This window comes from Myiozetetes cayanensis, unplaced genomic scaffold (assembly GCF_022539395.1).
Source record: "Myiozetetes cayanensis isolate MyiCay16 unplaced genomic scaffold, myiCay2020 scf36, whole genome shotgun sequence".
Taxonomy (NCBI): Eukaryota; Metazoa; Chordata; class Aves; order Passeriformes; family Tyrannidae; genus Myiozetetes; species Myiozetetes cayanensis.
The window spans coordinates 1500426-1526452 of NW_026087588.1; the positions used below are offsets into that span (position 1 = coordinate 1500426).

General features: G+C 46.6%; 1 protein-coding gene across 4 annotated transcripts; it reads left to right on the forward strand.

The window, feature by feature from the left end:
• Positions 1-7135: 7135 nt before the first annotated feature.
• Positions 7136-23132, forward strand: TRA2B (transformer 2 beta homolog). 4 transcript variants are annotated; one of them, XM_050328043.1, is made up of 9 exons: positions 7136-7281; positions 13575-13708; positions 16910-17072; positions 17337-17525; positions 18363-18478; positions 19241-19324; positions 21626-21688; positions 22128-22201; positions 22715-23132. In XM_050328043.1, exons 1-9 carry the CDS (start codon positions 7246-7248, stop codon positions 22723-22725), a joined length of 870 nt encoding a protein of 289 aa, XP_050184000.1. In that variant the 5' UTR covers positions 7136-7245; the 3' UTR covers positions 22726-23132. The 4 variants fall into 4 exon arrangements, with proteins under 4 accessions (XP_050184000.1, XP_050184001.1, XP_050183999.1 ...); XM_050328044.1 differs by having other exon boundaries at positions 7169-7281; positions 12960-13708; XM_050328042.1 differs by having other exon boundaries at positions 7231-7281; positions 13554-13708.
• The last annotated feature ends 2895 nt before the right edge of the window (positions 23133-26027 follow it).

Here is a 26027-nt window from a genome sequence, read left to right on the forward strand (position 1 = left end):
CGGGACTGAGCCATGCACAAACGTTTGTTTCATTCAGGTTAATTAAACAAAATCAATTTTATTCCCAAGTTTAATACTGCAAATAGCATCAATAATCATCTCAGGCAAACCTCCTCCATGGTCTTTTCAAAGGGGAGAGGTTAAATAATGTGTATCAACTTGTGAAGGGCATGGAGAGAGGTCTGGGACAACATGGCCTCGTCAGGATCACCTGCAATCCATGGCACATCCGTGTCCCACTCACAGCCCTGGATCTTTCTGTGCTCCTGGATTTTTCAGTCTATCCAATCTTTCACTGTTCCAGAGCAGGGATGGATGAAGTTCCACCTCACTCCCTAATTCCTGGTGGTGGGTTGTGGTCAGTTCTTGGGTCTGTGGGAGCAAGAGGGCGAAAAGCTCTTCACACACTTGGGGTCATATCTAGAGTATCTTCAGTCAGGTCTGCACCATGTGGCAGCCACACATTCCCTTTCCAGCTCTATACCAGTGTTTTATATAATGAGCCCATTATCACTTGTTTAATTGCTTTGTGGAGGACCGGGAAGGCCATTTATTGCACATAACCCTTGTATGTATTTTCTGCCTTCAGAAAAGCTCTCATTTCTGACCAGAACAGTTGCTGTGATCTGTGATTGCTCCATGCAGGGTCTCATAGCTCACTTGTGATTCCTACAAGAGCTTTAGAAGGAAGTGTTGGAACCCTTGAGCTTCTTGGCTACTGAACTGAACATTCCCTGGATGTGGTGTGGGATTGCTGTTGGGGTATGAGTCACACAAAGGGAATTTGAAATTATAGTGGTGACCTGCCCTTGCTGCTGGGAGCAGCCACACCTCCACAGCTCTCCCTGTTTGTCACCATCACTGATGAGGTGCCTGCCATCATGGAATCATGGAATCATAGAACCATGGAATATCCTGAGCTGGAAGTGACCCACCAGGATCATCCAGTCCAACTCCTGGCCCTGCACAGGCCAGCAATCCCACCTTATGCCAGAGAGGGTTGTCCAAACCCTCCTGGAGCTCTGGCAGCCTTGGGGCTGTGCCCACTACCCTGGGGAGCCTGTTCAGTGCCCAACCACCCTCTGGGGGAAGAACCTTTTCCTGAGATCCAACCTGACCCTGCCCCGGCACAGCTCCAGCTGTTCCCTCAGGTCCTGCATGGAGTGGTTTCTTCTTCTGTTGGCTGGAACTCGCTGACACTTCGTGGAGATGCCAGTGCCTATATGGATGCCTCCTTTTTGAGTCCTGGCAGCTGAGGAGGCAACCAGAGCCACTTCTCCTGGTGCTACCGCACTCTGCTGACAGCACCTTTATGTCTCCTAAAAGCTGATCCCTACCTAGCACCATCCTGGTTGGGAAGAGCTGTTAACTGGGATAGAAGGAGCAGCATGGCTCTGGGGGAGTCATTGACAGTTTTATCCTCCTGGTATCCCAGAGAGGTGATCAGCCCTCCTGGAGATGGACTCTGCTTCCTCCTCTCCAGGGCAGGCACTGGGATACTGTCAGGAAAGCCCCACATGTTTGAGAATGTCTCATCTATGAACAAGTTGTTCCTGTAACTGTTCCCGTATAGCGTCACAGCAAGTTTGACCACGCTGTGGTTCCGAGGATGCTCTGTTCACAGCAGCTCTCCAGCAGATATTCCACCCACATGACAATCCCTCCATGCAGCCCTCACTGCTCCAGGTCCAACAGCACCATTTGGATGTTGGCAGGAAATGCCGAGGTTGGAAAGAGCCAAAAAAAGAATCGTGTCATCACGGAGACATCTGGATGGAGGCAGGCACGTCACCGGAGACCACCAGGCTCTGACAGTTTTCACTTTGGGAAGCATCCCCTCTTCACCTTCTAAGGAGCCATCCAGAAATGTCTACAAGACACTTCCAGAGGCAGGTGGGCATTCCTGGGCCAAGTTAAGAGAGGAGCTTCTACAGAAGCTTTGGATAAAAGCCTTTGGAGAGGGTTTCCAGCAAAGCTCCTGCTCCCTACATTGTCCCACATGACCAGAGCATCACCAGCTCTGTTTCACCACAGAGCATCTGTGTGGACACCACGGCCACACCTGAAACACTTAGGACACTGTACAGCTCCATTCTGACTAGGATAAGAGATTTCATGACAGGCAAAACTCAACACACCCAACAACGAATTCCCAAGACAAACACCCACAGAAAAAGGAATTCACAGCCAACTGCACAGAGCAAGTAATGAGGGGCTGGAGCACGTGCAGGGAAGGGAATGGAGCTGGGAAGGGGCTGGAGCAGCAGGAGCAGCTGAGGGAGCTGGGGGCCTCAGCCTGGAGAAAAGGAGACTCAGGGGGGACCTTCTGGCTTTGCAACTCCCTGACAGGAGGTAGGAGCCGGAGGGGGGGTCGGGCTCTGTTCCCAGGGAACAAGCGGTGGACTTATTTATGGTTGGATGACCTTTTCAACCTAAACCATTCTGTTCCACTCATTTCCATCTGCTCTTTCAGCAGGAAGGTGAGCCGGCACTTGGGGATAAAGATCATTCCCAGCAGGACCGTTTCTCCAATCCCCTTCCAACGAGGAGCTGCACAAGTGCTGGTGTGGCAGAACTCTGAGAAGCATGGAGCTTGGAAGGGCTCAGCGGAATGGCAGTGGGATCTCACATGGAAAAAGGTGCCACACACGCTGCCACGGAAAAGCTCTTTGAGAGACTGTCTGTCCCAGCTGGCAGCAGAGCTGCCAGACATTCCCTAATGATTCCCGAGCTGGCTCACTCCCAAATGTGGTGTCTGTGCACTCTGAGAGCGTGTCCGGGTGCTGTGCATGGGCAGAAGAGGAGCAGGGGAGCCAGGAACTGCCAGGCTGGCTCTGCAGCTCCCGACATGTCGGGATCAGAGTGAGCCACTGGAAAAAAATCCAAACACCTTTCCATAACTTTCAGAAGTGTGGATTTTTTCACAGCCTGCAAATCAGTAAGGGAAAGCCAAATTAGCACCCCCAAGTGAACCTTTTATGTGGTAAACATATCAAATACAGCAGGGGATGCTCATTCCATCAATCCTGGAAAGAAACTGTGCGGGTGGATTTATGAAACAATACCAAATGCACTTGGAATCGGGAATTTTAGGAATTTCCACATTCTTTTCACTTTGTTTTTCCTTTGGTTGATTATCTGTTGGAAACAAACTTGGAAAATCAACATCAAAAGTTCAGTCTCAAATGGATTGAAAGGACCTATGGATAGACTTCAGTGCTTTGCCCAGCTGAGGAACAGCTGGAAGGTTGATTTGGAGTTGATTTGGAAGCGGTAAGAGCAGCCCAGAGACCTCGGCATTGTAGGCACGAGCCACTTTGCTACACTCAGGGTCAATTTTGGGGGTTGCACATGACTGGACAGAGGGAGGTTGCTGTTCTGGGGGCTGTTACAGCAGCTCCCTGCCACGAACAGGTTTCCTACTCAGGACTTTTTATTTACTCTTCATTCCTAATCTTTAATCTTCACTTAAATGTTCTTAATCTCCACTTAATCTCTGTTCTTCTGTGACACTGAGTTATGAAAGGGGGATGTGAGGAAGGAGCAGGATTAAGAGGTGAAACAGCTGGGCTGCAAGGGACATTTTCATTGCAAGGTGTCGTTGTCCTTGACAGATCCGAGTGGAGAGGACAGTGCTGGCTCAGCTCCCTCTGCCTCCCTGTACCTCCTTGTGCTCTTCTCCAGATCCTTTTTAAATTCACCACAGTGTTTTGGCTTCCTTTGCTCTGCTTCACTAAATCTGTGGGGTTTTTCCCAAGGAATAAGGCAAGAAGGAGCTTCCTGGCCCACCTTGACTCCAATGTTATGCCCTTTATCCATGTTTTTTGGTCTTCTTATAAGTGGGGTATGTATCATCCTGATCCCTCCAGGCTCCTTCCTATGCATCACACACTCTGTATGAAGAAACATCGTATTTTACTTTTGATTTGCAAATCAGCAGGATCCCAATTCCCATGTAAATGTATTCATGGAATATGTGTTACTGGCAAAAGGAACTGATAATGAATGTCTCTACAGGGCACTGTGAGCACTGGAAATTGCTCCTTTTGTTGGCATTTCAGCTGTAACCAGTGATGGCAAAGCACTGAAGTCCAGACCTTTAAGACCATCGAGTCCCCAGCACTGCCAAGGCCACCATTAACCCGTGTCCCCAAGTGCCACATCCACACAGCTTTTAAATTCCTCTAGGGATGGTGACTCCACCACTGCCCTGAGCAGCTGTGCCAATAGCTGACAGACCTTCCAGGAATTAAATTTTCCTAAATATCCAACCTGAGCTGCCTCCCCTGGCACAGCTGGAGACTGTTCCCTCTCCTCCTGTCCTTTGTTCCCTGAGAGCAGAGCCCAACTCCCCCTGGCTCCCCCTTCCTGTCAGGGAGTTGCAGAGTCAGAAGGTCCCCTCTGAGCCTTCTTTCCTCCAGGCTGAGCCCCCCCAGCTCCCTCAGCCACTCCTGCTGCTCCAGCCCCTTCCCAGCTCCGTTCCCTTCCCTGCACATGCTCCAGCCCCTCAAAGCCCTTCCTGAACTGAAGGGCCCAGAACTGGACACAGCACTGGAGATGCCTCAGCAGTGCCAGCACAGGGGGACAATCCCTGCCCTGGGCCTGCGCCCACACTGGTTGTGACACAGCCCAGGTGCCCTAGGCCTCTTTGCCCACCTGGGCACACCTGGGCTTCTGACCAACCTCTGTCACCAGCACTCCCAGGGCCTTTTCCAGCTTTCCAGCCACTCTACCCCAGACCTGGAGCTTTCCAGGGAGTTGTTGTGACCCAAATGCAGGACCTGGCACGTGGCCCTGTTAACCCTCATGTTGCCTTCAGCCCATGGATCCCTTTGCCGAGCCTTCCTGCCCTCAGCAGATCCACATCCCACCCAACCTGGTGTCATCTGCAAACTGACTGAGGGAGAGACTGTGACTGTAACTGCACAAGGGGGTTTTGTAAACTCTGATGGGAACGTGGCTGTGGAGAACATGGCCAGGAGGCCCCCAAATCCACGTTCACATGGAAATACAAGCTAGAAACAGCTCAAGCAAACAAAAAATGGCTCTTAAATCCACTTGCACTCCCAACACAAAGGGAAAGGAAGGGCTGGGTGCTGCAGGGAGCAGGGAGATAATCCCCTTGGGATCATCTCACAGGTCTGAGTCACTGCTGCAGAGCCTCAGGTGTTCCTGAAGGGTACAGAGGCTCCCCTAGCTCTTGGTTACCCAAATTTAAGCGTGAATGATCTGAGCACTTTCAGATCAGCTGTCCCTCTTCCCCTGTGCCCTGTTCTGCTCAGAGCATTTTCAGGAGCACTGGAGTGCCTGCCACCACTGGGATAGGCCCTCATTCCTAGGGAATTCCAGCTGATTTATCCTTGCCAGTGTCTCCTCAGTCCCACTGCTGAGGGGGAAGAGCTTGAGGAGGGGTGGGCAGTGCCTTGTTCTGCATGAGATTGGTGGACAGAGTTTTGGGGTTTACAATCTCCAAGGGTCAAGGACTGCCTAGATTTGTAAATATAGACCAAGGGCTGGAAAACAAATGGCCATTAAACTTCCTGCAACAAAAGGAAAGGCTGAGGGCACCTGGTCTGTTCAGCTGGAAGAGACTGGGATCTGCAGCTGGGATCTGCAGCTTCCTCACAAGGGGCAGCACCCATCTCTTCCTTCAGGGACCAGGGACAGCACCCAGGGAATGGCTGGAGCTGTGCCAGGGCAGGCTCAAGTTGGATCTCAGGGAAAGGTTCTTCCCCGATAGGGTGGGTGGCACTGAACAGGCTCCCCAGGGAGGGTTTGGACAATGTTCTCAGGGACAGGGTGGGGTTGCTGGGGTTGTGGTGGTGTGTCCGTTCTGGCTCAGGATGATCACTGTGTCACTAACTGTGCTGTAACACCCTGTAATGCTATAAAGCATTGAGATGAAACCCTTGAAAAGTGACATAAAAAAACCCTGTGGTATTAAAAACCCCATGTGGGGGTTAAACCAGTAAAAGCTGTGAAAATACTTTCACCTTCACCTTTATCTGGTAAATTCACCTACATGTTCTTGGGGCTGGGAGGGAGATGGAAGGCAGCCAAGCAGCCTCTGGGTTGTGTCTTCTCATGAGCGTCGAAGCTGATGGAAGCCGATGAGAACTCTAAGATAGGTCAAGCCTGGTCCAGGCCAGCTTGGACAGGGCTTGGAGTGACCCAAGATAGGGGAAGGAGGTGGAATGGCATGAGCTTTAATGTCACTTCCAACCCAAACCATTCTGGGATTCCCTGGGATGAGCTGAGTAAGTGGGATGTCTCCTCCTGTCTCCAGACTCCAAGCCTCACGTGATGTTGTGGTTTGACAAGCACAGAATAAGTCGGTGTAGGGTTAAACTGGAGGTGTGTGCTTTAAATCCTGGCAGTCCTCTCCATGGGGGTGTCCAGGGTTAATCCCTGCACATCCTTTGAGGGTGCCGATGCTTTACTGGTGCTGCTTGTGACAGAAAACAGCCGAGACGTAGAAAAGGTGTTTGCCTCTCCTCGCTGGACGGGTTTTATGGAGAAATAACTCCAAAGACCGAGGGAAAACGCCAGCTGGGCAATGCTCTGCTGCCCTCGAGCGGACACGTTAGAAACATCCCGCTCCCCTCTCCCCACCTGCGCTGAACTGGCGCCTTAAAACTCAAAACAAAGCCCTCTGTAACCAGGTTTTTAAGCGGTTTTCGCGTCCTGTGGAAAGCGAAGGACCACGTCCAGAGCTTCATCTGAAGGGCGCGACATCACCTTAGGGGCGGAGGGCGTGGCTTTCGTGGGGGCGGGGCCTCGCCGAGGGCGGGGCTTCATTGGGGCGTGTCCTTCACCTCAAGGTGAGCAACTCGGGGGCGTGTCCTTCACCTCCCGGTCGGTGAGGCCTCACCTGAGGGGTGGAGAGAGCGGCGCTTCACCGCAAGGCGGGAGGTATAAGGGCGTGGTCTCAGATGGGCATGGCCTGTCTCCCGGTGGGAGGAACTGCGGGGGCGTGGTTTCACGCTAGGGGACGTGGTCTCTCAATCGCGGGGTGGGACCAAAGTTGAAGGGCGCGGCCTTCTCACCGAGGGGGCGTGGTCTTTCGCAGGGGGTGTGGCCGGTCGGGCGCGCGCGCTCCCCCCGCGAGCGCGTCACTTCCCGTGCGGGCGGAGCTGTAGCCGTGGACGGTGTGGTGCGGTCCGGTGCGGTCCGGTCCGGTCGGGGCGGCGGTGGGAGCGGGAGTGAGAACGTGAGCAGCGGGACGGGACGGGACGGGACGGGACGATGAGCGACAGCGGGGAGCAGAACTACGGCGAGCGGGTAATACGCGGAGTCCGAGCGCGATGCGCGGCCGGGCTCCATCCCCTCCCTTTCAGCCCCTTTCCTCCGGGCAGCGCGGCCGCTCCTGTGTCCCCCCTCTCTGTGTCCCCCGTGTCCTACTGGCGGGCGGGCGGGCGAGGGATGCGGCCGAGGCGGTGGCCGTGTTGGCAGGGCCGCTCCCCGCGCGCCCACGTGAGGCGCCCGGCGCCATCTTGGGCCAGGACCGCGCGCCCGGGAGGGACAAAATGGCGGCCCCGGGCCCTGAGGGGCCCCTCGCCCTCCGCCCAGCTCCTGGGCAGCGGCAGCTCTGCACTCCTCTCTCCAGAACCGCCTTCCAGCCCGCTCTTGGAGCTGCTTTCTGAATTATCTACCTTTTGCTGTCTCTCACCTGTAACAATAGCTCTGCTTCTGCCTCACGTCCAGGTTGCTCGGGCTCTTATTTAAACCTAATAGTCGAAGGCAACCCCCTCGCTTTGTAAAACTTGCAACAGATATTCTTTCAAACCTCACAGTTACTCTAAGATCTGACTGCCTGGATGGGTTTTCTACTAATACCGAAGTAGACGAGGTGCTAAGCCTCACGTTTGTGATGCACATCTGCGGTACTGATGACCTCTTTAACAGTCAGTTATTTTTTATTTAGTGGACCAGCTTTGTTTTCCTTTGAATTGGGGTCATTACTTTGTTTTGGGGTTTTTTTCAGCATAATTCTAACTTCCTAACTCGCTGCAGCATCGGAGGGAGCTGTGGAGGTGATAAGGAGTTACATTCTAAACTGGAGACGACAAAAAATATTTAAAAACGTAGTAATCCTGAGCAATGTCTTCCTTAGAATATGGCTTTTCTTTACTATTTCACTATAATAAGGTGTGATACAGGAGTGTTTCTGCTTCAAGGCAGGTGAGGTTAGAAAAATATGGTCTCCAGGAAATTAAAAAGGGGAATGAATGGGGAAAGACAGGGATTAAGGAACTGACTTATGCCACCCCTGGTGTTCTCCTTCCTTGATACGTTCGTGTCACTGGTGTGGTTTTAGTGAGGGAGCAGCATTTGCTCGAGGTGGGTATTTGGGTGTCAGGTGTTTTTAAAGTTGCTTTTTTAATTGTTGTGCAAGTCGCAATGGAGACCAGTTTAAGCTTAATAAAGTTTGCCTTGTGTTTTCGGTCAGAATGAGTGGAAATGTTAAAACTTTTGTAGCAAAGTCTTTGTGAAACATCACCATGCAGGGTTTTGGGGTAGGAATTGCTGTCTTGTTGTTTTTCGATATTTTTATTTAAAAAAAGACAAAAACATAAAATGTCTTTAGGCAGTTTTTGCCGAGGCTTAAAATGAGTTTTGTGTGAAATCTTATGACTTTTAAGTAGATGAACTGTATGCAATTGGACATGTTCATAAAGCAAAGAGTTCCTGGCCTGCTGTTCCAGACTGGAGCAGGGATTGGCTTTTCTAATGCTATTGCCAGTGTTATTTAGGTGGTTGTTTTTTTTTTTTTTTCTTATTTAGGCTTTTATTGTACCGAGTCAATGGCTTTTCTACTTTTCCAAGCTGAAGTCTCTGCAGAGTAGAGTCAGTGTTTGGGTAAATAATCTGGGATGGGATTTAGCAAGTGTCTATGAAGCTGTCCCAAGGCCAGGCTGCCAAAAGGAATCGTGCCCCTGAAAATGTGGTCCTGCTCTTTCCCTTGTACTGTTCCTACAGTCAGTCAGATCTGGGAATTCAATCAGCTGGATCTTTTTTTTAATCCCGTTTCCAGCTGCAGTGGTTTGCAGGCCTGACTGCAATGAGTCCTTACGGGGTGAAGGAGAAATTCCAGGTGCTTTTACCACTTTGGTAAAAGGGGATTGGTATTTCAGCAGCAGCACAAACTTACACTGGCTTTTGTGTCACTTCTAAAAAGAAAAACATCAAAGAAGGAAAAAAGACCCACTTGAAGTCTCTTTTACAGCTTATGCTCCATCATGAAAAACTTTTTCACTGAAGGGGCTATGAATTGCCACCAATACTTCAAATACTGGAATGTGCTTCAGATACTGTCACTGTGCTGCAGTGCCAGGGTTTGCCAAGTTTATTTTGTTTTCATTGAAATTGTTCTCAGGGAAGTTACTGGGATTCAGGCCTGGAGGGGTTGGAAAGAGTTTAGTTAAAGGGAAAAATAGAGTCTCATCCTAGGAATTAGTTAATTCTGATAATGATGGGTTGATTTATGATCAGAAACTTCAGTGTGAGGGCTTTGTTTGTGTGTTGTTTTGTTTTGTTTTTTATCAGAGTGACTTGCATGGTGTAAATGCTCAATGTCCAGATAACTAGCAAGGTATTTCAATAATACATTTTTAAAAATAGTGATTTTTTTTTTCCTTGTGGCAGAGGGAGGTCTAGGAAGGAAGTTTGAGAAGGTTTTATAGACAAGCTGATAGCTCCATGCCTCCAAAAGGATGGATCATTCCCTGTGTTCTTCTTTCACTGGTTGACACTTGATCTGACCTTCTGGAGGGTTGGTTCAGTACCCAGAGCTGTCAGAAAATAATTTGGGTTTTGCTGGTGCGTTAATTCCCTGCCAGCCTGGGGCACTGAAGGAGCCCCCAGGGTCAGCACCAGTGGCACAGGTGGTGGGAAGAAGCTCTACCTTGATTTTTCAAAACACATTCTTTTTTTTGTGGAGTTTGGAAACTTGTGGAAAGGGATTATTCTGCTTTTCCCTCCAGGCTCCCCCCAGCAGAGATCTGAGCTGGTGATTGTGTCCCTCAGGGGGAAGAGGCAAAAGCTGTTGATTTTTTGTTGACTCAGTTGCTAAATTCCATAGTGGAGAAGTCAAGGAATGTGAAGTCAGCACAGACACACCTTGGATAAACGGGCTGCAGATCTGATGTAACATGTGAGGCTGCACCTTTCTTTAGGTAAACAAGTGGAAATACATAAGTTTATAGGAATCTTTGATTATGAAGACCCTAATACTTTTATTTCTCTGTCTTATGCTATTGACTGAAATCTGTACCTTGCATTCCTGTGAGGAAAAACTGGATCTGAGAAGTGCAAAGAACTTGTGGCCATCACAGACCTTCCAACTGCTTCTGCCCATGGAAACCTTTCCTGCCCCCAAATCATCCTGCTGTGTGACATTCCCTGCTCCTGGAGCACTGTGACATTCTTTATGAAATGTGCTTAGAGCTGCTCAAAATACCATCCCTGCAGTATCACACTTTGGTTTTAATGTGCTTAAAGTCTGGAAAGAATCACTTGGAAACCACAAGCCTGGACTTCAGGGCTTTCACCTGAATTCCAGTAATGCCTGAGGGAGGGGAAGAACTGTTGTTAAAGATCAAGGGATTTGATGGGGTTTTAAATTCACGCTGGACAAACTCAAGGTTAGGAAAAAAACAAGGTCATTTAGTAGTGGCAAGAGTCTCGATCTGCTGACCAGCAGTGCTGGAATATAGGCAGAGTAAAGAAGGCTCTTTCTTCCCTCTTCCACATGGCATCACAGGACACAATTTGGCATTTTTAAATAACTTTAAATTCACAGAGGGAAGGAGCAAAAAGGAGGAGAAGAGAATATACAGGACGACAAAATCAGGAGAAACTCCAATTTCAGTGACCTGTGGGAATGACTGGTGTGAACCCTCAGGGGTAACAGGGTGTAAACTAAGTTTGGAATGCTGCACACTCCTGGTTCATGGAATTTTGGGTAGGGAGGATTTCTTGGGGCTTGGGGTGTGAAGGGTGACAACTTGGGAAATTTTGGGGGGTTTTACCGGTCCTAGTGATGTCTGGAGTAGGTGAGGTGCAACAAATTCCTTTGAGGCTCGAATAAAGAAGTGGCATAATCCTGTAAAATGTGGATTGGGGATAATCTAGAAACAAAATGTGGATGTTTAAGAATTGGGAAATGCTGTGAAGTCCAAAGGAGCTGGATGAAAATGAACCAGCAGTTCAGTTTTTCTGATTTGAGAGACAATTGTTTGAAGGATTTTTCTTCTCAAGTTCCTCTGTCCAGATCCCACATCAACCTTAACATAATACAGCAAAGATTGCCCGAGAAACCTACCAAATAAATGAGGATTCACCAATTCTCTCCTGATTCTTCAAAGGTTTTGACTTTTAAAAGCTCTGCAAAGGGTTTGGGGTGTGTTTGTGGGCAAGCTGCTCCCTGCTGCTTCCCTCTCATCCTACATTTCTCCTATCCTTTCCAGCATCAGTCCCCCTGTATTTGGGCATGGCTCCTTCTGTCTTGCCCAAATTATCTTTTGTGAATTAAAGTATTTTTCCTCACATGAAGAACTGCTAATTTTGGGTTTTAACCCTTCTTCAATCTTGCTTTGCCTAACTTTTTAGGAGTTAATGGCTTCTTGTGGCTAAATTAATACATTAACTCAGACCTCGTCTCTGTGGAATGTTTCCTTTTGAAGGTAGCAATGAATTTAGGTTAAATCTGATAATTGTAACTTTAATTACTTCTCAGTGTTTGCCTTGCCCTTTGCAGGTCAGTATATGGGGCAGCTGTAGTTTAGAACAAAACCTTACAAATTTGAACAAAGAATATGGCCTTGACAACTTTGGGTAATTTCTGTTGCTCTTGGAATTAATTGAAAACCTGCTTTTCTGTAAGTTAACCCTTTCCCCCTCCTCCCCCCTAATACTGTATGGTAGGGAATTGTAAAGAGCTAAAATTTGGGTTAAGTTGTATGGAAGTGGTTTAAGCCTGATTAATTTTGAGTTAGCAAATGAATTTCTGAATGCTCAGTCCAAGATTCGTGTTAAATTAGTGTTCGGGTTTGAGATGTTGCACAGCTAAAAGAAGGGATTTTTGATGAAAATCTGGTACTGTGGTGTCATTAATGATCGTTCTTCATCACAGTTTACACTAAATGTAGAATTCTTTTTTAGGAAGAAGTAGAATTTTTGCTGAATTTTAAATTTCCTCTAATACCTTGAAATTCAGAATACCTCCTAGTGTGTTCAGGTGTTGAAGGCATGTGACTGAAGCTAAGCATTCCACTGACCTAAAGATAAAAATCTATAAGTTGAAACTGCTAATTAGGTTATCTCAGTACCAAAGCAGATTACCAGTAAATAACAGAGCAGGTGGGGTGTGATTGCAGAGCACTGTTGGAGCGTGGGGCATTTTTGGGCGGTGGAAAATGCTGATTTCCATGGAAGCACAAAGCCCAGATGTGTAACCCCCTCTTGTGCAGGCAGCTGGGGTGAGTGTGCTCAGAAATCTTCACACCAGGGCTGCTCAACTGCAAAATGGCCCAAAGTTCATATTACTGGAGCTCACTGAAGGCCCAACCATGTTGTGCTTTCTGCATTCAAAAGCACATCGGTCGGTGGCCACAGCAGGACCTTCCTGGAGTCACTTCTGGTGGATTTTGTCTCACTATGTGGCTGACAGTACAAATTGAGTTTCCTGATGCTACAGTTCCTTAGTAGGTACTCAACTGATCCAGTTGCACTTGCTATATTAAATACAGGCATAAATAGCAAATTCAGTTGCTTAGTGTTAAGTTAAACTGAGTTGACTGAACCTGTTGATAAAATCATAGGGCTTTGGTAGATTCAATCCTTAAATTGCATTTATAGTAAAAGTCCATAGCACATTTTTTTTTTCTAGTTTCAGTTTTGGCACTAGATTTTATCCTGGAGTTCTTAAATATTCTTCATCCTGTTCTTTTTCTATTAAGGTTAATGTTGAAGAAGGAAAATGCGGAAGTCGCCATTTGACAAGTTTTATAAATGAGAATTATTTGAAGCTCAGGAATAAGTGAAGCTGAAATTTGAAAAAAAAGAAAGTGAATGCATGCTAATTATCAGACCAGAAGTCCCACTTGTAGAATATTGAGCAATTTGTGTGAAGTGGGGAAGATGAAAGAAGTCAGAATTTGAAACGGAAGAATGAAGAAAAGGAATAAAAATGAAGTTAAGATAAGAAGTAATCTGGAATCTGAAAGCACTACGCTAAGTAATTACTAGTCTGTTTATGTGTCCCTGTATATTTTGCTAAACATGCATGCATTATCTGTTTAATAGCAAAAAGTACATGCAGGGTAAAGAAGTGTCTACCAGGGAAAAAAAAAAAAAAGAAAAAAACAACAACAAAAAACCAAAACAAACCAAAAACCCCAAACCAAACAAAAAAAAAAACCAACAAACAACCTCCTTAACAATCTAGGCAGTGCTAATCTGACTGCCCGGACACATAGCTATGAATATTTCCATTGATTTCACTGGAGCTTGTTTGCAGCCCGTAGGTAAACAAGGAATTGTGTCCCAATTAGGCTTTCAATATCTGCGTGCAGGAATCCCGCTCTGCTTCCAGAAGCGGAAGTGCTCATGGGTCTGGCAAGTCGGGGAGACACACCCCTGCAAGATCTCGCTCTAAGGAGGATTCCAGGCGCTCCAGGTCAAAATCTAGATCCAGGTCTGAATCCAGGTGAGTTTACTTCTTTTACCTCTTCCTCTTCACAACTCAGGTGGTTGTGTCCGAGGTGACGTCCAGCTCATCCGGTTCTACTCCCAGAGTTACTGGGGAATCTGTGACCATGGAATGCACGGGGCCACCAGTGGTTTCAGGATTGGGATTTTTGCAGCTTTTTCCAAGAGTCAGCTACATAGGAGGTAGTCAGCTCTGTAGGTTTGTATCACTTGACTCACTGCCTTTTACCTCTTGGAATATTGACTAGTTTTCTGAGCAGGGAGTGGTAGGAACTTTTTTAGGATTGCCCAGTTTAGGTCACATTATGTTTTCTCATGGTGTTTCTGGAGTAGGTAGTGAAAAGCAACTGCAGAGATAAATGTGAATTTTGCAGTCTGACCTTTTAAATACATTAATTGAACTTGAAAACTAACAGGCTAGGAAGCTTTAAATACTAGACAACTTTCCAAGCTCCCAAAAAGAGTTGTGGAGAAAGTAACCTCCTCATTGTATTTGTTACATGGCAGCACAAATACACTGTGAACGTGCCTTTTGCACTGTATTACCTCTCCTTACACACTGATCTGTGTGCAGGGGCAGATGGTTGAGTGCTGACTGCAGAAATTAATGTGTTGATGGTTTCTTCACTCGGTTGTAGGCATTCAGGTTAAAAAAAGTGGGGTTTAGCAGAGGGGGTTCCAGTTGAGATGTTCACAACGTACTTTTTACATGAACAAGCAGGGAATTACCAAAGCCTGGGGGGAGGATGGTAACACTGGGAGATTCTGTGGTATTAACAATCACAAATACTGTGTTACACCTTGCAAGATCAAAAGTGAAAGGCTTTTATGAGGAGGAAAATGGTTGGGAGGTTTTGACAGCAGAAGAACAAGGTTTATTGTCCAATTCAGGCACAGTCACAAGTGTGAAATCATGCACTTGGCAGTCCCTGGAGTGCAGGAACAGATGTGTCAAATTAAATTAATAAACACTTGGTGGAGTAGCACCATTGGAGACGATGGAATTGGAGGGACCTCTGGAAGTGGCAGCAGTGAGGGAGGGATAGGGCAGCTCAGGAAGGGTCTAGTCCCAGATCCTGCCCAAGGCATAGTCAGCTCTGGGCTCAGACTGTGCTCTCAGGGCTTTGTCCAGCTGGGGTTTGAAAACCTCAGGGGGCAGAGGCTGCAAAACACCTTTGGGGAACCTTCTAATTTTACAGTAAAGTCAGGAGCCCACCCAGCATGTCCTTCTTCCCCTTAATCCACGACCTCAGGGATTCCATACCCACATTTCCCACTTGCAGAATAACCATAATACTGAGTAAGGATGCAATCACAAATTGTATAAAATTCTGAAGAAGTAAATACAAGGTCTAGAATTCGCAGGAGACCTGGTAAATCATTTACTTTTACAGGAAATCAGTCTTTAAACAATACCCTGGTAACTTGGCTTTATAATTTTTGATGACCAGAAGTAGCGGTTTATGACGACCACAGCTTCCTGAGCATTTAACAGCTGTCTTGAAGATGCTTATGGCTGGAAATACTGGAACTGTAGAGTAGGGTTACTGTTCTTCAGCAGGTTTGGGTGGAATTGTGTCAAGGCACGTATTTAGAAACACTGTATTTTAATCTCTCTTCAGTGCTGTCGCACCTTGGGATGTGGTCATGGGCACATAATATAAATCTGGCTCTCCCCAGAGAAATAACCCTGTGAGAACTTTAATATTTCTTGGTAGTTTCTGTTGCAAATGTATTTTTGAGCTTTGTAAATTAAACTTTGATTTGGGAACCAACCTGTGTCCTGATGTTTTTATCATTGGGGGTGTGGATATACCTGATTTAAAAATCTGCTTTTATTGAAGTGTGCAGCTTGTTATCTTTGGCTGGACCTTTCTGGTACCTGGAATATCAACTCTGTGTTTGCCTGAATTTTTTTTTTCCCTATATCTGGCTAAAATGTGGCTGTGTGCATGTGTGGAACCTCTTTTATTATTATTACTATTTCAGTCTATTTTTTTTTTTTACTGTCTTCCCAGCTTCAGGGAAGTTGTTTTTGTTTTGTTTGTGTAAACTTTCTGTTGCCAAAAATAATGTTTTCTTTCTACATACATAGTTAGAAGTGCTCTAATGGGATATGCTGAATTAATTTCTCCTGGGCTTGGATATATATTTCAAGTTGAGCTTACCTGGCTCACTGCTGATGAGGTTGGAGGTGTTTTTTCAGGAGATCTGTCCTGCAGTTTGGTTGTGTGTTGACAAGTGGGGAGAAATCCTGGCTGTGGAAGAAGCTGTTAAATGCTCAGGAGTAGAAAACAGTTCAGGTTCAGAGCTTCATTCATGCTGGTGTGGTGGTGCTGTGGAACTGGAGGAAGGACATCTAAGACACAAGAGTCTAAAAATCAACAATTTATGGCTTAGATCCATTGACTATTAAACTGTTAATTGCACTTCTTAACCTTGCAGGGATTTTTCTCGGGAGTGGTGTAAAATTCAGGTTATTCAGTGCAGACATCACAGGCCAAGGTCAGGTGTAGTACCCCAGTGTAAGTGCCTGCCCAGCTTTTCCCCTAGGACTGGCTGTGCTGGGAGGGCTTAGGGTCTGGGAGAAGGAATGCAAGTGTTCCAGAACCTTGTGTCCACAGAGCTTGTGCTGTCAAAAGACATTCCCTGGGGGAAAAAAAAATCAGTGAGCAGTTGCACCTTTGTCTGAATACAATTGGAGTGTGAACATGTCAGCATTGATAAACAACTGCTGAAATACCAGCAGGTAAATGACCTACTGCAGCTTAATTCCTGCAGATTGTGTTGAGCTCTGTTCCAGGGGTGTTTGCCAGACTTCAAAAGTGTATTCATTTTTCAGTGCCCCCTCTGCAGCAGTGCAGGCTTTATGTGACACTGTACTCAGGTTCCCTTTATCTCCTAAGGTTTAAAAGAGAGCCACCCCACCTGTTTTTACCTAAATACTGAATATTCTAAGCAATACTGTGTCAAACCAAGAGAGCCTTGTTAAAGGAAGTTAAAAAATTGACTAAAGGAGAGGTTCCTGCAGGAATCTGACAGTGACTATTTAGCACAGGGTCCTTGTGAGTAGTGACTAAATTGAAGTGAAGGGTGTGGGATTGCAGGACTTCGAAGAATGAGCTGTTTGTGACTGTGATGTGTTTTTGGAGGGTTAAAACACCCAAACAAAGCCAACACTGTCCCTCTCTTCCCTCAGATCTAGATCGAGGAGGAGTTCCCGCAGGCATTACACGCGATCTCGCTCCCGGTCCCGCTCTCACAGGAGATCCAGGAGCAGGTCGTACAGTCGGGACTATCGGCGCCGGCACAGCCACAGCCACTCCCCCATGTCGACTCGGAGGCGTCACATCGGGAACAGGGTATGTCTGGTCAGGAATGACTCACAGTCCTGAGCACAGCCTGCAGTCCGTCGGCCTGGGTGTCTTGTGCTGTACCCTGAGAATACAAAGGGGTTCTGTGAGAGGAGGCCTGTGTTCCTCTGGATTGTGACAGTGTCTCCATTAGCAGGTGACCCAGCCCAAATCTCAGCCCCGTCTTTGTTTTATCTTGGAACCCTGGCAGTCACAACCTGCACTGCAAATACAACCTGTTTCCTCCTAATGTCAGTCTGTCCCTTCTTTTAGGCAAATCCTGACCCAAACTGTTGTCTCGGGGTGTTTGGGCTGAGTCTCTACACCACAGAAAGGGATCTGAGAGAAGTTTTCTCCAAGTACGGGCCTATTGCTGATGTTTCCATCGTGTACGATCAGCAGTCCCGGCGTTCCAGAGGATTCGCCTTCGTGTACTTTGAGAATGTGGAGGATGCCAAGGAAGTAGGTTGGGGTGTACAACGTGTGGAATGTTTGTGGGCTCTCACTTGCACGGGTGCATATTCTGTCACCTGGGCAAACTCAGGGCCTGAAAAGTACTTGGCATCTCATAATCATGGAATTTGGGTTTGTGAATGCTACAGAATGAATGGGGAATTCTGTACTCACCCAGTGGAGAATCCTACACCAGTGCCAGCCCTTGCAGAGCTGTGTGCTCATGGCCTGGAACCAGGCTTATATTCTCATAAATCCCGCTTCTGAAACTCTCCAATGTCTTCTGTTCCACATCTGGCATAAAGGCTTCCACGTGGGATTGGAGCTTTGAGTGTAGGTCCTGCTACTTGGCAGGAAAAAAACCCAAGCCACAATTATTTTGGGTTCTTTAATTCAGATTTACTTATGACTGATATCATTATATTCATGGTTATGGTTATTTTTAGGCGTGTGTTGGAGGAGAAAAAACACTTAAATCAACATAGTGCTCTTAGTTAACTGCTGAATTATTTGCTGCTCCTTGTGTATTCGAGTAGTTGCATCTCCCTACATCAACATGTTCAGAGGTTCCTCTTAATCATGTTAGAGGCACTGCTACACTTGTTAAATTATGTTCCTTTCAGGCTTTTAATGGCTTATAAATCACATTTTCAGTGGTTACCGATGTTTAAGTCCCGCTGGTCTGCAGCGTCTTATGCTTTATGTTCAGTACTACACAGAAAGTGTGAGTCAGACCTGACTCCAAACTGAACCCTTTTAGGACTTTAGCACTTAAAGCAATGGTTAGAAATCTGTATTGATACCAAAGTTTATGCCCACAGCTGATGGTATTTTATCATTCCTTAGGCAAAGGAACGTGCCAATGGAATGGAGCTGGATGGAAGAAGGATCCGGGTAGACTTCTCCATAACGAAAAGACCTCACACACCTACCCCTGGAATCTACATGGGAAGACCCACTTAGTAAGTTACCTGTGTGGGGATTTTTTTTCCAAACCAGGATTAGTTGCCTTGTGTTTTATAAGAATTGTTGTTTTCCCTCTAAGGTACCTGGTTCTGAGTCTTTTTCTTGGTTTATCAGCCTTTTGCCTCAACCATCACTAGTGCATCTCTTTCCAGCTCTTTGGATTCAAAAAGTCTACAGTACAATTTTTAATTTCTAAATTATTTTAAGCTTTGCATGCTCAAGTTTTCAAGAGTGAATGAACATCATGAAATGCTGATGGAGCAGCTGTGTGGCTTCACTAATATTTGGGATTAGCAGTTTACCCTGTCCACACAGTACACTTCTGACTTCCAGTTGCCAAGAATGTAAATTGTTTTCCCAAGTCATTCCCCAGTTGATTTCCCAAGACTTTCAGCTCACTGGTGGTTATGTTGGTGTTGTGTTGAGACTGCAGGTTATGTTTGTAATCAGAAAGTTCATTCACGTGGAGCTTGCTCAGAGTTCAGAGTGAATGAAGAACTGTCACAGAATGGAATTCCTCCTGTGCCTGTGATACCAAAAGGTTAAGAGTTTGCAGACCGGAGAGGAAAGGACCTGGCTGAAAGTTCAAGCATTTAAAAAGCAATTATTTAAGTAGTCCTGTTCTCACCTGCATTGGTCTTTTCAGCTGTGAGGATGGGAGGTAATACATAACCCCGTTTAAACATTGTGAACTTAACTGACTGCAAACAACGTGGATGTTTAATATCTGATAAAATAAACTCTCTTTCCCTCCTCAGTGGCAGCTCCCGACGACGAGATTACTATGACAGAGGGTATGACAGAGGGTACGATGACAGGGACTATTACAGCAGGTCATACAGGTGAGGGGGTTTAGGGTATTTCACTGCTTTTTAAACTCTACTTTACCATCTACCTGCACAGGCATTATGCAGCCAATCCTACATAAGTGTGACAAAATAGTTTTGCACTCAGTGTCATTCTGGAACCTTCCTGTGAAATCATCACCAAAATGACAAATCACATTGGTCACACTGAGAAATACTTTGTGGTGTTTAACTTGTGGCATGACTTAGTCCATAATGTTTTCTTAGTCTGCATTGAGTGTGTTTTTTATACTCTGCTTTTAGAAGAATCTTTTGTTGATTCATCTGTTAGCACTGAAATGGTTCAGATCTGCTACTTGAGTTGGGATTCCAGTGCCAGCTTAGATATTGACCACAGTGTAGTAGTCAAAAAGAAATTTCAGTGGTCCCCAGTATCTCCTGATAATTATGGTATCTCAAATGTTACAAAAAATAAGGAAGTGGGGATTGTGACGGACTTGTTCTGTACTGGACATTTGCATTTAAAAAGCTTTCTTATCATACCTCATCAGGTTGAATATGTGTGTAAACAACTTTGGGGTGTAATTGGTTCTAATGATGGAGAGGTTTGTCTTCTGCATTTTCCAGCAAGTCTTGTCCCCTGTAAAATCCTCACAGTTTCTGGGACACTGTTCAGCTGGACACAAATTCAAGAGTTTATTTTTCCTGCCTGCAATCACCAAGATTCCTGTAATTGCAGGATTGTGTAGTAGTGCTTCTCAGTGGTTTGCAAAGCTTTAATGCCTCTGCAGTAGGTGGATTTAGGATTGTTTCCTGATGGCAACCATGTCTTCATGGAAGTAGCTGGATTCTTGGCCAGAATTGGTGTGTGGCTTTCAGATGTGGTAGAAGGCTCTTGGATCAATCATCTAGTTTGTTTTGGAGCACAAGGTGTAGAAACTTGCTTGGCATAGCTAAAGCTTCACCTCACTTAATGTGCTGAAAGTAATTAACCGAAGTACTGAAGCAGCTCACCAGGATCTTCAGGCACAGGAAGGACTTACAACATACTCTGGTGCTACACAGGCTGTTAAATGGTACTTCCAGCTTGCTTCTCCCGCTCTCCTTGTTTTGTATGGAGTTCTGATGTAAATATCAGAATAAAGGCACCCAAGGAGAGCTAAAGATGTGGCTCTGCAGTGCTTGGTGAGAGTTTTGCACCATCTGTCTTGCACTTCTTCTGAGCTCAGATTTCCTCATTCTCTCAGGAAGGGTCAGTCGGGGCGTGCAGGTTGTCCTTGAAATCTGTTGCTTGTGTGCCCTTCAAATGTAATTTATTCCTTGTTTAGATGGTGGCAGGTGCCCAAATGTTGAGTGCCGAAGTGGTTCCTTTTCTTCCTGACCAATGGTCAGGTGTTCTGTGAGGTGGGTCAGGAGTGTGACAGTAACCTGCTCTGTGAAAGGTGTCACTGCCCATGACAGGGGGTGGAACAAAATGGACTTGAAGGTCCCTTCCAACCCAAACCATTCCATGATTCCAGGAAGATGGAGCCACAAATGCCTCATGTGTGGCTGCTTTAAAAATATTGGGATCTGCTGCTCTCTCATCCTTGTGGTTCAAGGGAGAGTGAGGGAGAGAGGTGTTGGGATGTTGTGAGTGCTTCCCTGAGGAAGGGAGGCTTGGAATTGTTAAAGATGCAGTGTAGCATAGCATACCTCACCCTAAAAATTCAATTAGTAACAATCCCTTTGCCTTCCGTGCCCTGTGTGAAAATAAAGCCTTAAGGGAAATACAGTGTCAGATGGGAATTGTCCTGTTAAAACTTTAACTTCTCATTTCCATGGGAAACTTAATTTTGCCTGGAAAAGTATCTATAAGCTAAAGAGTAACCTTAAAACCAATCACCAAACCACAACTGAAGAAGACTTTAAACTTGATTTAGTCTCCTTCTGGTAACACTTTGCTGATCTAAGTCTGGACCAGTCCAACCAGTTAATATTAAATACTGTAATAAGTTGTTTCTGTTCTGTGCAAGGAGAAGTTGTATCTCAGCTCTTGTTTAAATGTTAAAATGTTGGGGTGTGGGAGGTTTTCCTGCCTCCACCTTGGAATCAACATTTGTCCTCGGGGTACTGAGTTGAGATCTCACTAGTTTAAAAAAGTTATTAACTCAAAGGGCCTGCCTTAAGTGGGTAAAAATGAACATAATGAAGTAATTCAGCATCATCCAGAGTAGGAGCCAATGTTCTCTTGTCTTGACATCATTTTCTTACCCTTGATGATGTTTTTTGCTCGTACAATGAACTTTTTGTTTATTTTTTAAATCCTTAAAAGTCATTCTGCTTTTGCTTACACAGAGGAGGAGGCGGCGGTGGAGGAGGAGGCTGGAGAGCTGTTCAGGACAGGGATCAGTTTTACAGGTATTTGCTGGATTAGTGGAACTGGTCAAGGAAACACAAAACTTGGGAGTGCCTGGATCAGAGGGGTTTGGGGGCGGGTTGGCTGTAGCAACGACTGCAAGTCAAATAAATCTTCATCTTGGACAAATAATTCAGATTAAAATTAAGGTGGATTTATTTGTCTTACCCTGCTTGTTTGGGATGCTCCTGACTTACATACGGGCAAATTGTGAGTGCAAGAGCTTTTTTCTGTTGTGAGAGTCAAAAATAATATTGGACCTGGTGTTAAAAAAAAGGTTAAAAAAGGAAATTCACATCTTTGCCATGTTACCCACTGGAAATGTTGCTCAGCTCTTCCTTCCTGTGCTCATTAGCTTCTCCAGTGCATTCCCCAGACCAGGGTGGGGTTAGAGGTATCCACAGGGTTTAACAAAGGGATTGTTTGTGTCCCCCACTCCAGGAGGAGGTCACCGTCCCCATACTACAGCCGAGGGGGCTACAGATCCCGGTCCAGATCGCGGTCCTACTCACCTCGTAAGTACTCGTGGAGTCCTGCAGTGGGTTGGGTTGGAAGAGACATTAAGCTCATCTCGTTCCCCCTGCCATGGCAGGGAACCTTCCATAGAGCAGGTTACCCTGTCCAATGTTGCCTGGCCTAGGCCTGGCGTAATCTCAGAGTTCACATCTCAAAAGCAAATTTCCTCTTTCCCTGAAGGTCTTCTGAGCTTTGGTGTCCATAAGGATTGACTTCAGTGTGGTTCTTTTATTGAGCCACACTTCCTTTGAAGGTTTCAGTGAGCAACTGGCAACCTTGAGAGCAGAGCAGATGTTTAATGTGGAGAAAATAAATGAGAGAACAGCACTTCTTTTGAGGTTGAGATCCTGTTCCTTTCTCCAAAACTCTCTTAAACCAGGAGTTTGGTTACCTCCAGGACATGAGGCTCTAGAATTTAATGCAGGTTTGAAGGGAGGCAGTGAGCTTTAGCTACAAATCTCTCAATCCTTGAAGTTGACAGTGTATTTTATGGTGTTTGTTTTCTCTTCCAGGTCGCTATTAAAGCATGACATGTAGAGGGATTTCTAGCTACAGCCTCTTGAGTTGAAATTGCAAGTTTGTGGACAATTTTTTTTATTGTCTCTTCTGTTTAACCAAGTCACAGTGCCTAGTGAATTAGGTGACTTTGACACCTTTTATGAGGACAACTTCTGTGGTGTTCAGTGCTGTTTCATTGTTTCATTCTGCATATTTGTGTAGTTGGTGCTTTGTTTCCAGTTGTGTTTTGAAAGGAGTATGTTTTGCAGGTTTTTTTTTAGTCTCCATTTTGACTCCTGAAGGGTTTCTATTGTAAAGACAAAACTGTGCAGTTAGTTTTTTCTACTGATTCCAAGTTACTCCTCCCAAGATCCAAACCTGTGTGAAATGCTTTCCAAAAGTGAAAAATAAAACAAAAAGAAGTTTGTTTTTTTTCTTTTCCTGCTTATTTTTGCCAAGAAAACAAAAACCTGCAGGGAATCCTGGGGCAAATGCCATCCATTCCTTTCAGGATCAACCAGTCCTTTAATGTCCCACAAAAAAAAATTGCACTTAAGGTACTTCTCAAGTCCATTTCTCACTTCTAAAAGCAGCCCTGAATCCCTCACTTGGGAATCTGTGCAGTTGGATCTGTGAGCTAATTACTTTTTAATCTTGTGTTGGAGGAACTTTCCACACTGGTTCATGGTGGGAATGTGGGGGTTTTGTGTAGGAATAATGGTATAGTCATTTCTGGACTCAAAAGTGATGCTCTCTGTGGATGTAGGGTAGAAAATTCTTGCCCTGTTTGCTCAGAAGGAGTTTGATAAATCCCATGGAGCAAGGGACTGAAGGAATAGGCCCTACCTGCTGCAGCTGCATGGAGAGGAGGTGACCAACAACAGCACACCAGGTGTCAGGGATTTACAAATTATCCAGGGTTTTGTTAAAACTTCCCTGTCTTACTTGTCCTGAGTGGACAACGGGATCAGGGCAGTGATTATTTTTAACCGTCTGAGCAATAACGGCCCATTTAGGGCTGAAGTTGTTCCTCCTGTTTGACACATTCCTTGGAATGTGTCACATGGCTCCTGTGCTTGAGAGCGTCCCAAATCCCTGTGCCAGATCCCCACTTGGTGTGAACATTGCAGGCCATGGTGCTCTGTGGATCATGGAATCCTTTAGGTTGGAAAAGCTCTCTAAGACCATTGAGTCCAACCATCCCCCAGCACTGCCAAGCCCACCACTAACCCATGTCCCCAAGTGCCACATCCACATGGCTTTTAAATCCCTCTTGGGAGGGGGACTCCACTGCTCGGGGCAGCTGTGCCAATACCTGACAGCCCTTTTCAGGAAGAAATTCCTCCTGATGTCCTACCTGAACCTCCCCTGGCAAGCTGGAGGCTGTTCCCTCTCCTCCTGTCCCTTGTTCCCTGGGAGCACAGCCCGATCCCCCTGCAGCTCTCCCCTCCTGTCAGGGAGTTGCAGAGCCAGAAGGTCGCCCCTGAACCTCCTTTTGTCCAGGCTGAGCCCCCCCACCCCCAGCTCCCTCAGCTGCTCCTGCTGCTCCAGCCCCTTCCCGAGCTCCATTCTCTTCCCTGCACATGCTCCAGCCCTTCAGTGTCCTTGTCATAAAGGCCAGGGAAGGGTTGGATCTGGATGAAGATGAGTTGGAAGAACTAGTGGTTGTGTCCATGGGAGGCAGTGCTGAGAGGTGCACATTAAAGCTATTCCTGGGCTTTGGGAAGCAGCTGCTACAGCCTTGCCACAGGCAGAGCCTTTTGTCCGGCGCTTCCTGCTGCTGAATCATTCCAAGGGCTCTGTGTGCAGGATGAGCCCCGGTCAGACACTGCGGGGTGTAGGTCAGAGACTGCGGGGTGTAGTATTGCCCCATGGCGCTGCTGACAGGCTGCTGTGGTATGTGATGAGCTGGAAACCATGGCTGGAGGTCCTGCAGCTCTGCCAGGAGCCAGGCAGGAATTACCCATGGGGAGGGGGGGTAGTGTATCCTCACACCCAGCCTGGATCCTCTCAGGGCAGGGAGGAATCCTCTGCCAGAGCAGCGTCTGCTGGCTGGATGTGACAGGCTGTGCCCTTTCCTGGCCCGCTTTCCCATCAGGAGCAGGACAAATGCAAATCTTTGGAGCACGGGGACGGGAAAAAGGAAACCAGGAGATGTTTGCGCTACTGGTGTCGCCCCACATGTGCAGGTGGAATTTCCTCTGGAGCAGTTTGGGCCTCTGGCAGTGCAGGAGATGGTCCTGTCCCTGTGCAGCCCTGTGGCACCTCCTCACTTTTTCTCGAGAGAGCTGCGGAGCATCAGGGCAGTTGTGGGTCTAAAAATCCTATTTTTCCTTGCAGCTCCTTAGTTTGGGTTCAAGGGGTTTATTTTGCAGCTCATGTTTCAGCTCCAGCAAATCCATCACATGCAAGGCAGGTGCTCCCATCCCAACAGAGCTGCTTTGGAGCTGGGAGAAGCTGATCCATTAATTTTCCTGCTCAGACACAAAGGGTCCAGCTCTATAGGTATCCATCTCTGACCTTCACAGTACCATCTTGATCCCACACATCCTATACCTTGGAGCTCCCCTTGGGAGAGTCAGCACAACTTGGAGCCTGTTGGGAAGGAATTCCTGGTCCTGTCCCCCATTCCCATCGTTCCTGTCTCACGCTTGGCCCCTATGCAGGTGTAATTAACACAGTCATTAATCTAATGACCTTGCCATGGCAGTGCCTCCACCTTGACATTCCCGACTCTTAAAGACCTGGAAGCTTCCAAAATCCAGTGAGTAATTGGAAGATTTTCACTTATGTCCCAGCAAAGAGTGAGTAAAACAATTCCCAAAGGGCTTGAAAATCATGGATGTGTTTTCCAACCAAACTTTTCCAGCTCAGCTGTTCCTGAGGGATAATCCCAACTGCCAAAGTGGGTTGCTTCCATCCCAGTCCTCGATGCTCTTCCCTCACCTCTGCAGCAGCTGTGCTGTTGGCTCACGGGAGGCTTCCAAAAGCCAAAACCCACAGTCCAGACAGTTCATCCACAGTGTGTTGGTGGGAATTTGGGATCTGCCTCGTACCTTACCCAGGGTGGTGAAGGGCAGGTAGGAGCTGCTCTGGCAGCATGCTCCAATCCCACTCCCTCTCATGGCACATGGAGTCACCTCTGGAACACACTAGGGAAAACAAGTCCTTTTGGAAATGAAAGGTTAATTTTTAGGACAGGGTTTACTGGGAGCTTGTTTAGGCATTGCCTGTCCTGTGTAGTCTCTGCAGCCCTATTGAGCAATGAGCAACTGCATCCTGCCTTGTTCCCAATCCTGACAGGACAAGGGTGGATGAAGCTCTCTG

Excerpts from the sequence above, each read along its gene's own strand:
- TRA2B (XM_050328042.1), top strand. The coding sequence starts at position 7,246 with ATGAGCGACAGCGGGGAGCAGAACTACGGCGAGCGG. Across the intron at positions 19,325-21,625 it reads TATTACAGCAGGTCATACAG|AGGAGGAGGCGGCGGTGGAG; the intron begins GTGAGGGGGTTT and ends TTGCTTACACAG. Across the intron at positions 21,689-22,127 it reads GACAGGGATCAGTTTTACAG|GAGGAGGTCACCGTCCCCAT; the intron begins GTATTTGCTGGA and ends CCCCCACTCCAG.